The sequence below is a fragment of the Echinococcus granulosus genome (genome assembly GCF_000524195.1).
Source record: "Echinococcus granulosus chromosome Unknown EG_S00019, whole genome shotgun sequence".
In the NCBI taxonomy this organism is placed as follows: domain Eukaryota; kingdom Metazoa; phylum Platyhelminthes; class Cestoda; order Cyclophyllidea; family Taeniidae; genus Echinococcus; species Echinococcus granulosus.
In genome coordinates this window covers 50,570-61,181 of record NW_020170399.1, presented here as the reverse complement: position 1 = coordinate 61,181, position 10,612 = coordinate 50,570, and the positions used below count along the sequence as shown (strand labels likewise).

Here is a 10,612-nt window from a genome sequence, read left to right as displayed (position 1 = left end):
AAAAGCCTCCATTCCTAGTGCAACTTCACTCCTGCTTTCAAACCATGGTGCGTCAATCACTTTGCCTTTCACTTGTTCCTAAAATCACGATCTACCTTCTGCCCAAGAGTTTATCCCAGTATTTGCATTTGCAATACTAAGGAATTCACTTTTTCTCTAAGCATCTTTAATCTAAGGCAAAGAGAATCGTAAGAGTTAACAAATGTTTATTCAGTATATTTTTAAATGCATCTTAATCATAATTCCCACTCACAGTGCAGTCACTTTGGAAACTTCAACCGCTAGGTAGTTTTCTCACCAAGTGGATCTAACCAACGATGCTCCATCTTTCAAACCATCTCATTTGTTTAAGAAATCCCAAATAAAAAGGAGAATTACTTTAAGATAGAAAGAGGTAGGGAATTTTTTATTTTGCGACTCGTTACATGCGTGTTGAGTGGTAATGTACCAGTAATTACTTGTATGCACACCGGTTCTACTAACTTATTAATTATCCTCTTACCTTACTTCAGCGTCTTTCGAAGGCATTTCTGCAATTTAGTCAGAATATAAGTTGTTCATAAACTTAGTGCTTTTAATAGTAAACCTGCAGCAACTCCTATAGTCAGTGTTAATGCAGATTTTTGGCACTTCAACACCGTTTGCCCCAGGTATGATAAAGAGAATGAAAAACAATTGCAAGGAGTGATTCAAAAGGCACCCAGAGAAAAGCATTGACATCCATATAAATAGCTGTCCTCCATCTCTAGCGGGTTGTAAAGTAGTGCAAGTATGGCCATACTAGGCGTCCACTCAACACTTATCTTGAAAAGGATAAGATGAAGGGCGTTCATTTTGTAAGTGCAAAAATGTGAGTGCCTGAAGATGTGCAACTTACCTTTCTCCATAGGCAACGAAATTTACGGTAGGAGTGTTGTTAACTTCAGCCCATGCAGAAGGAAGGAGGTACGGCTGCAATAATCGGTCATGGGTAAATGACTTGAGTGCGTTTCTGGCTGTCGTTACCTGAAAATGAGTGTTTTGCGGTATTTCACCATTTCTCTTAGAAGACAGATTATTCCACTCTATGGGTTCAATAATGGTGGCGAACTATTGTGCTGAAAATATTGAAATGCTGAAACATTGCTGTTATACCTTTTAGTACAATACGCCTTAGCGAATAACACCAACCAGTACAGTGCTTTTTAAAGTCGCCTTAAAATTATTTCAGAGGTACTGCTTAAACAAGGTGTAAACTTTTTGATGATAGACAAGCTGTCAAATGTCGCTGCTACTTAAAAGATTGCCATAAGCATGTCCAAATGGTAGTGCATTTGCCTTGGGAAGGCACACCTAGGACATGACAGTACTAAAATTTGTGCCCAAAACATGATAACATCTGCATGCATGCCGCAACAACATCGGGGGTTCATTGCCCACCCTAATGCCCGTAATTTAGCTGACCACAGCACTACACCGAGAGCGACCTGTAAGTATTAGCCGTTAAGTTGATTAGGCCATTTACACCATGGGGTTGGGTGCAGCCGCCTACGCCAAAGCAACAACACTCCATCCAGATGTGAAGTTCAAGGAAAGTGCCTACGACAATGATTCCGCTTCAGTCCAGCCATTGGATCCTCAATTTTCCACGTGATTCCACTCCACAAGTTCGTCCCGTCTTATGTGTGGTTGCAACATCATTTAAGCGTGTAGTGAGCAGGTAGGAAACATGCCACAAAGTGAATATTCTGTGATGGTTAAAATTGTGTATTTTAGTTTTTGAGTAAAGTGCGCAGTTAGTGGCCACAATTGTGACCAAGTGGATTGGGTCTGATATTTCGCATTTAGCATCCTTTGTACTAACAGAATAAAGTGAGACTTATTTAAGGGAGCATGAGCAAAAGCACCAGCTTGTTCTTATCATTTAGAGTAAGATGACTTTTAATGCCCCCGACAAACGTTAATACTGCGTTTTGCTGTAGACATTGAAGATTTTGCCCCAGTAAAATATCACAAATTGAAACAAATTTCGATGTGTTAACTGTGAAAATCAGAAATTATGGTTTAGGGTGTAAGTGTGAATAAGCTCGACTCGCAGAAGCCTAAAACTATGCACCACAATTCTTGCCGTTGAGGGCCATATAAAATTGGCCGATTTTGGACTGAGCGAAGATGGATTTGTTCGGACAAGTAAATCCTAAGCCTTCTTTGGAACTCTTGACTCGATGGCACCTGAGGTGGTTGAAACCTGCCACTCTCTTGAGCCCTCAAAACTGATTTAGCAATGTCAATATGTTGCTGCATTCAATTGATCTGACTTTCATTGCACAAATTCCTTGCCTGAAAAGTCGATTGGGCGTTAGGTGACCTTATCAAAGTATGGAGCCGAAAGGCATCAATTCAAAGTTAAGAGTAGATTGCTGCACCTTATTTCTTCCAGTTGCTTCATTTTGGGGACAGCATACTCATTTACAGCATACAAATGCTATGAAACGAGTTTTGGCATTGGTATGGGTTATTCGGCCACAACCCCACGGAGCATAGCCAGACTCTCATCGACGAAATGATTGCTGGTAGGGTACTAATTCCACAAAGCACAAAGTTGCCAAACTTTTAATGAAAATAATCATCCTCTTCACAGATAGTGTAAAATGGTATATTTTGGGTATTTGGAACCTCATTAGTAGAAATGGGTAGCATGGTGCTCAGCAACATCACACCAAGAATTTACTCAGAGTTAGAAGTGAAATGGTGCACAAACTACTTGGGAATATTTTTATACTGATAAAACTTTTACTATCGCAAAATTATTACGTTTTTAGGGCAAAATTTGTTTTGCATTTGTGAATTTCCGCATCTGTTGCCTTGACAAGTGAATTAACATTTTTAAGTTACAATGGAAATCGTTTGATTGGCAGTGTGCATCTATGGGGTGATATTGCTGAGCACCAGCATTCTTTCCTAAAGACAAAAGAAGCCGGAGTACCGGGGCAGATCGGGCATTGCAGACCTACAAAATAACTTGAGAGGCTATTGGCATGGCCCGAAGGTCAGCTTACAGAGTAGATTTGCAACGGTGAAGCCCACGATGACCGCGTAATTAAATTGAAGAGTCAGGCAGACAACCAGAGTATCACAATATCATTCTTAGATGTTGCAAAATAAGGTAGTTAGGAAGTATGCCACTTTGCAATAAAGCAGCTTTCTGCATTATTTTGGGATCATTTCTCGCAAACAACAGCATTCCCAGATCTTTTCTGAAGTGGCAACAGGTCACCGCAGTGGGGTTAGACACTTATCACGATTAATTTTCAGGACAACTGCCTAAGCCACGAGGCCTAAAGAGTTCACTTAGCTAAGCATTCACTCAATTAAACACTAAACTGGTGGATGTCATATCTTCACATGTCACATTTCGCAACAAGATGCAGGCTCTTGGAAGGCTGATTTTGTTGCTGCATTTGCTGCAGGGGCAAATTATGTCTAATGTGTTTTAGTCTGTCCACTGTTTTGGGAGAAGATGAGGAAGATCAATTTCTAACCATCCTTAGGGAAACTCCTTCTTTCTTCCATATTGTCTCCAAAGGGTAGCAAGTACGATCGCATTATCGCATCAAGGTTTTGTTATTTTAAACAGTAGTCCTTATTGCAAATGATAGATCAGTTTTCCTGTTTTTAGGTGAGATACAACTTTATAAGCCAAATCAACATTTATCACACAATTTTCAGTTCCGAACAGTTAACAGTCATCCCTGTTTTGCATCAACTGCGGTGTCAACGGCAAGATCAAAACTGGACATACTTCCATTAGCCTGTAATGAATAGCGCCTACTGCATTACAATCCAAGTATTTCAAAGTTATTATGATGGCGAAAAGCGGTTGATGGAACCGAAATGAATAACACTTACCCGCGAAAAACCTAATGTTGATAAATGCAAGCATCGCTCCAATTTTTTCACGGTTTTGTTAGTCGTGTCTAGGTGAAAAATTGCGAGCCTTAACACGGTGATAAAATCTTTTAAATTTAGACAAAAGTGACTTGAATCCAGTATGTTTCAGCCAAACTTTTCAGTTAGACCCGCTATTCTCTGCAGCTTTTGGAGATTAATTTCTGCCTGGCTACCTCCTTTGTGATGAATACTGACAGTCAGTGGTTCTCACCCTGGAAATCAGCGTTGTTTAGTTATGTTATGGCAAAATGACATGAAAAGTTTTCACTAAAGGTGGGACTGGAAGGAAATCCTGGAAAACTTCACAGCATAAATTGGCAATTGTTGTACTGTACACTTCTAAGGGTTCTGTAAAATGATTCTTTGTGCTGATTTCCAAGTGCTGGCTGGTCATTTACGATGGATTTGGATCAAAGTTTTCTTCAAATGTAGGTATTTTTTGCTCAAAGGGCTCTTTAGAATCTTGCTGCAAATTATTCTTAACTGGCATCTTTGACAATGACCTAGAGTAACATTTACTAATCATGATTTTTGGACCTCCTCAGAAGTCAGAAGTCGTAGGAGTATGGCGGAGGGCAAATTACTGATGTACAGAAGATAAGGGCAATGCTGGCAAGCAAAACTGCAAAGGAGGTGCCTTAGGTGTCCGCGCAGTTTAAATGGAGAGTAGAACGATCCAAGTACAAGAGCATATAATCAGCAAAAATTATGCGGCCCCCAAATTGTCAGACACTTGGCATTCCAAACCCAACTTGTCTGGGTTCCCAACTGCCGTAATTTTAGTGCCTTTGGAGAACTTATAGCAAACTCCGTTAACTCATTGAAGTACCCAGAGGCAGTACAGTGGATAGTCTAGTGATTTCGTATATTACGTGCAAGTATTTTAAGATTGCAAAGTCCTCTAAAAGATTGTAACCTGTGTCTATTTTACCAGTGAAGTTTGCAAAATGTGCCGAGTTGTATGATTTAATAAATGTATTATGCTTTTTGAAGTAAATTTAAAGATGAACTGCTAGTATCTACTAAGACAGTGAGCATACACTTTGGAACTGCTACGAAACCAAACTCAACGCTTGGGGCAGGAGTGCTGATGTTTGCCTCACGATTCGATTTGAGACGCCTCATTGACATTATCTGATAATATTGTCACTCAAATGAGTGGCACCCCAGTGACACTTTTGAAGAACCAATTATTCTTCGTCATGGAGCTCATTCACACTGCAGGGCCAACTGATGCACCGGATTCAACTTGTTGGCAAGTCTAATCAGCCCATCGCCACCTGAATCAGTTTATTTCTAATTTGGTATTTCTGCAACTAACCCTTTATGCTTTTGAAAAGGCTTTTTTGATTAAACTTTTCCTTCCACATAAGGTAGCACATCTTCTATCACTTTACTATGGAACATGTCCTCCCTTGCCATCCCAAAATGCTTCTTGGTATGTTATTGTGCACAAGGTAGATTTACTGGAATCAGTGTGTAAAGCTGGTATTTTATTAAACGTCACTAATTTTGAAGTAGTCGGGTCAGTACCAATCACCGTAATGACATATTTTTTCTCAAGCCTAACTGTATGACGCAGCATTGCCTTTCTATCTAAATAAGCAATCTCCTCTGCAGAATAAGGTACAAATTTTCCAGCAATTTAGAGTAAAGAAAGGCTTGAAACGTTAAATTATTCTAACAGTAAAATGACAGCACCTCACTTTGCCTGTCTTAAAAGTTATTTTCTGACAAGTCTTGGTCAAAACTTCCATTGACGACAATGTAAGTGTGGCAGCGCATGGCAACTAGAAATAGTACTAAATTTATTTTGAAGGACTGCTTAAACAGCCAATACTTGGGCATCACAAAAAGCGATAAACAACTGCTCAGTCTAGACATGGTAAATTAACTTGAGTGAGGGATTCAAATGAATGTAGTTAAAAAATGGAAAGAAAGGTGGAGTAGGATGCGTTTAGGATCTTGCATTTTGGAGTTATTCGGTAGTAACAGAATAGCTTTAACGCTTCTTATAGAACCGCAATTATCACCCTTTTTTGGAGGCAAAACTCTACCTTGTCGTTTCCTCAAAGAGTGAGGCCACTTTATGCTGGTTGCAATAATTAAAAATTTTGTCATTATACCAGATGAATTTGTGTTTTTTTCCGAGGAAACTATCGCGAACTTAAATGAATTTTAGTGCATCAGTACAATTTTGGCTCCAAATATGGCATCTTCGACTTGTAGAGACCCAAAACTGCGCGGCACGCTTCTCCACTTCTGAAGGCCTTGTGAATTGGCCGATTTGGGACTGTGGAAGGACAGAGCTGAGGCGATGAATAAAAAGCCAACCCTCTGTGGAACCCTCAATTTGATGGCCCTGAGGTAGTTAATACTAGAGAACCATTAGAATCCTCTGGGTATAATCAATTTCAAATTTGGACAATCATCTGCCCTTTTCAAAGCCTTGCTCGAAAAGGGTCAATTAAGCGTTTCGCAATAACCTATTACAGATTTGCAGGAGGGCATATACCCTAAGGACACGCACAGGACCTCGACCCATAAAGTCACGCTGACGATGGTTTACCCAACACAACAATTATGGTGGCTCAAGCGATACATCAGAGGTGAGAAGGATGCCTCTTGGAAGAAGTTGCTTTTAACGGTTTCGCTCGCTTCACACTCATATGACACCATAATTGCAACGTCAGGCCTTGAACTTTGCATTAATACGATGTTTACTTCTAGAGAAACCCTTTGAATGACTGATCCACAAACTACAACTAAGAGGCATCTGAAGCAAAACATTCAATTAGGAACCTTTTAAAATAAGTTGCCTTAAAGGATTATCCTTTTGCAAGCAAGGTGTAGTCTGGAAGTTTTGCACAAAATTCTTTGCCTTCTCAATGCATTTAAAGGTATTTTACCAGACATTGAATGAAAAATTTCTTGTTTTCGGTTGGTGCCACATCCTAATGCTATGCATTAGCACAACTGACGATGAACATGTACTTAGGTCAACAAACCATTTACAATGCTGATGTGACAGGCGGTGAATAGCAGGGAAAAGTACTTGGACTACAAGTAAACAAGTGTCTGCGCTGCGATTCCACAGTTTATGAGAGGATAAAATGACAATTGAGCCTTTAGATTGCATCGGCTATTTTATGATGAATCAGGATGCATTATCGCACAATTTAATCCCCCCTCACTGGAGCAAACTCCCCAGTAGATTACTTAAAACACTGACACCAAGCTCGAATTCACGTAGAGTATCACCATAAAATCAAATTCTCACATTTATTAGGTCATAAAATTTACCACAACACTTTCACCTTCAACAATCAGCTTCAATAAAATCCTTTATCTCGGTTATATCCTAAAAGCTGTTCTACTAGCCATTGAATAGAGTAATCCTTATCTTAGAATGCTAACACACCCTAAGTCTCTTTATTAGTGAGACAGAATTATTAAAGGAAAACATTTACTCAACAAACCACTGATAATGTAACCGTGGCAGACGATAAAAGGAAGAAAAAGGTAATGTGACTAGAAGTAATCAACAGTCTGCCCTATGATGCTACAGTTTTTGAAATGAAGATAATAGCAGTTAAGCCTTTGTGTTACATCAGATGTTTCACAAAACACCAAGATGAATTTTCCCACAATTTGACGACCTAGACTGAGGTGCAATTCCCAACATATTATTTATCAACATTCAGGGCAGGTTTAAATACGCCTACAGAATCACTTTGAGGCCAACCTCTACCCATTCACAAGTATTTCTTGTTAGTTTTGGACTTAACATCTATTGCAAGTACAAATATATGACGTATCATCATAAGAATTTTTTTGCCTTGTATTACGGACTTGGGCTACCTTTACCGTTTCTTCCCTAAAAATCAGTTGTAAAATGCACTAAGTGTGAGGACTGAAGCGCACTAGGTTCGTCAGCAACTCGTCTCAGGGGATCAGTTGCGCTGATTATGTACAGGGGGCTCTAAGAAGCAAACAGGAGAGGACGCATGATGACCATTTGAAACTCATGGAATGACACTCTTTGGAGAAATACATCCATGCAAAATATTACATTTGAGTAGGTGCAAGGGATGCACGATGGACGCCTCTGAGGTTAGTCGGAAGACCGTGTACACACATCAATGGGTCAACATACGATGAGATGCAGGTCCCTTCCGAAAATATGACCGCGAGTCTTGTATTTACAGTTTTCGCTATGGTCGAGCAACACGCATCTCCCCCTAAAAAGAACCCAGGGGTATGGTTAAGATGCGGAGCAGTCTGTTGGTAGCTTATGCTAATACAAAGCAGCAAATCTGAAGTATCGGTGACCGAACCAAACATGGTGAGTAATTGATGTGCTGTTGATAGGTTAAGAACTCACTTCAGCAGTACTTCCATACTGTTTCCACTGACCTTGATCCCCGAAACAAATTAATTTACGCAAATTCTAAGTGCTTTTTGAACGGCAAAAACCATAATGCTACAATTTGGGGGCAAATTAATCCTCTAAACTAGTCATATTTTGCTCAAAGGCCTATTTAAAAAACGCGTTTAGCACCATTTCTTCAAAAAAAATTGCTTTGGGTAAGTTGCTGTTTTACTGAAATTATTTTCTTTTTAAAAAGTATTTGTCAGTTAAAAATTATCTTTAAGCTTATTTATGAGCCTAGGGTCTCACTGAATCCAACCCAGGTAGGGACGACAACAGTATACAGAGCAAACAGGATACCCTTCAAGTCGCAGATTTCGAGATCTTCCAAGTTCTTGTAAAAGGAAGAGTCGAAAGGTGGGAGGTTTTTCTACTCTAGAAGATGTTGGTTTAGGGCGGACTGTCAAAACCCTTGCCATGGGCGTCATTTTAGATAATTTGTATCTTAACAGAATGAGCACTTAAAACTGCAGAAAAGACATCTAAGAAATAATTTTCTATGGAGCAAAGTGACTGATAAAGCGTGTCCTGAGTTCACTCATGTTTGTTTTTGCAGGTTTTTTAGGGGAACACAGGAATACCGACGGGGTGTATGCAATCAATTTTCTGAAGAAGGACATCACAATCCAGACTGACAATGTTGAATGCATAATAGTGGAGAAGAGGGTGATGGCCCTGCAACAAAAGCCTCCATTCATAGTGCAGCTTTTACTCCTGCCTCCAAACTATAATGCGTCAATTACTTTGTCTTTCACTTGTTCCTCCAACCGTGACCCGCTTGTTGAACCTCTCCGTAACTCCCTAGGGTATATCTCAGTATTTGGATTTGTAGTAATGTGGATTTTATTTCTTTTTGAAACGGTCTCAGCCATAAGAAAAGTAAATCTTTTGATTAGATAAGTGTTTTCCAATTCATTATTATCAGAAGGAATTTTAATTATGATCCCCACTCACAAAGCATAGTCATTTTGGGAACTCCCACCGCTAGGTAGTTTTCTCACCGAAGATGTCCAACGAACCATGCTCCGCCTTTCAAACCATCTCATTTAATTTCAAAACCTCAAATAAAAGGCTAATTACTAAAATGTGGGGAATATTGAAGGACTTACAAGCGTGTTGGGTGTTAATGTGCCAGTAGTTATTTGTATGGACACCGGTTCAACTACTTTATTTATGCCCCTTTTTGCAATTTAGCTAGCATAAAAGTTATTCGTGAACTTGATTTGTCCCATCATAAACCTGTAACAACTCCTGAACTCAGTGTTAATGCAGATTTCGAGTACTTCAACACCAGCAGCCCCAAGTATGACAAGGAGAATAGAACGCTTCCAAGAAGTAATTTAAACAGCCCTTGAAAAAAAAACATTGACATCCATATGAATAGATGCTCTCCATTTCTAACGGGTCGTAAAATGTGAGAGTCCAGACATGTATGATTTGCGTTTGTCCACGCTCAAAATGATTTAAATTGGAAGGATTTTCGATAACTCTGGTCCGTCTGGAATGAAAGTTGCATGGCTACAATGTTGGGGCATGGTGAAATGATTTGTGTACAAATGCTCTTGAATTGCTCTCCTCTTTACTAGAAAATAATAAGAGGTTACTATTAGAAATTACTAATTATAAAATGAGCTGTATTGATGATGGGCATTTAAATGAAAAATGAAGGATTTTTAGGAAATCATTTAAGGCTGTAATCCTGCATTCACTCCGCTATTAAGAAATGACAAATTTGGCCCCGAATTACGTTTCACCATGTTCTAGACGCATTGTGCAAAACATTTCTTCTCAATTCATAAAGCTTCTTTAAGCACTGCGTTGCTGAATCATTCCTACTCAAAGAAATGGCAGCTGTCGGTCAAGGTTAACCTCGAGTGGTTACCTATGCTTGGTGAATCACGAAACCGATTTATGACAAGGTGACTCCCAAAGTCAAACTGCTTCATTTCACGAGGTAGTGAATAAAATGAGCAGGCTTTGCGTATAAAGGAGTCTCGTTGTAATCGGAAGTGGGTACTTCATGGCTTGGCGGTCGGTTTTTATTCAGGTTATGTAGCCATATCAATATAGAAACACTGCACTGTTTCCAAACACAAACAATTAGGATATTTCTTCGAAGCCAAATTTCGCTTAGGATCTTGAACTAGGATGCTGTGTAGTCAACATGAAATAAAGGACGAAATCTTCTCTCCATTTTACGGTGTCTGGAATTTGCAGTATCCTGGGCAGAATTGAAGCAGTGCGACACCA

The 10,612-nt window shown here is 39.5% G+C and overlaps 1 protein-coding gene across 1 annotated transcript; it reads left to right on the top strand. All coding sequences in view use genetic code 11, as the record gives it.

Moving 5' to 3' along the window:
* Positions 1 to 7,962: 7,962 nt before the first annotated feature.
* EGR_03544 (Calcium-dependent protein kinase C) lies at positions 7,963 to 10,028 on the top strand (the record flags this gene model as incomplete). Its single annotated transcript, XM_024492793.1, has 4 exons — positions 7,963 to 8,008; positions 8,928 to 9,155; positions 9,557 to 9,697; positions 9,949 to 10,028. 4 exons carry the CDS (start codon positions 7,963 to 7,965, stop codon positions 10,026 to 10,028), a joined length of 495 nt encoding a protein of 164 aa, XP_024352676.1.
* Between the last annotated feature and the right edge of the window lie 584 nt (positions 10,029 to 10,612).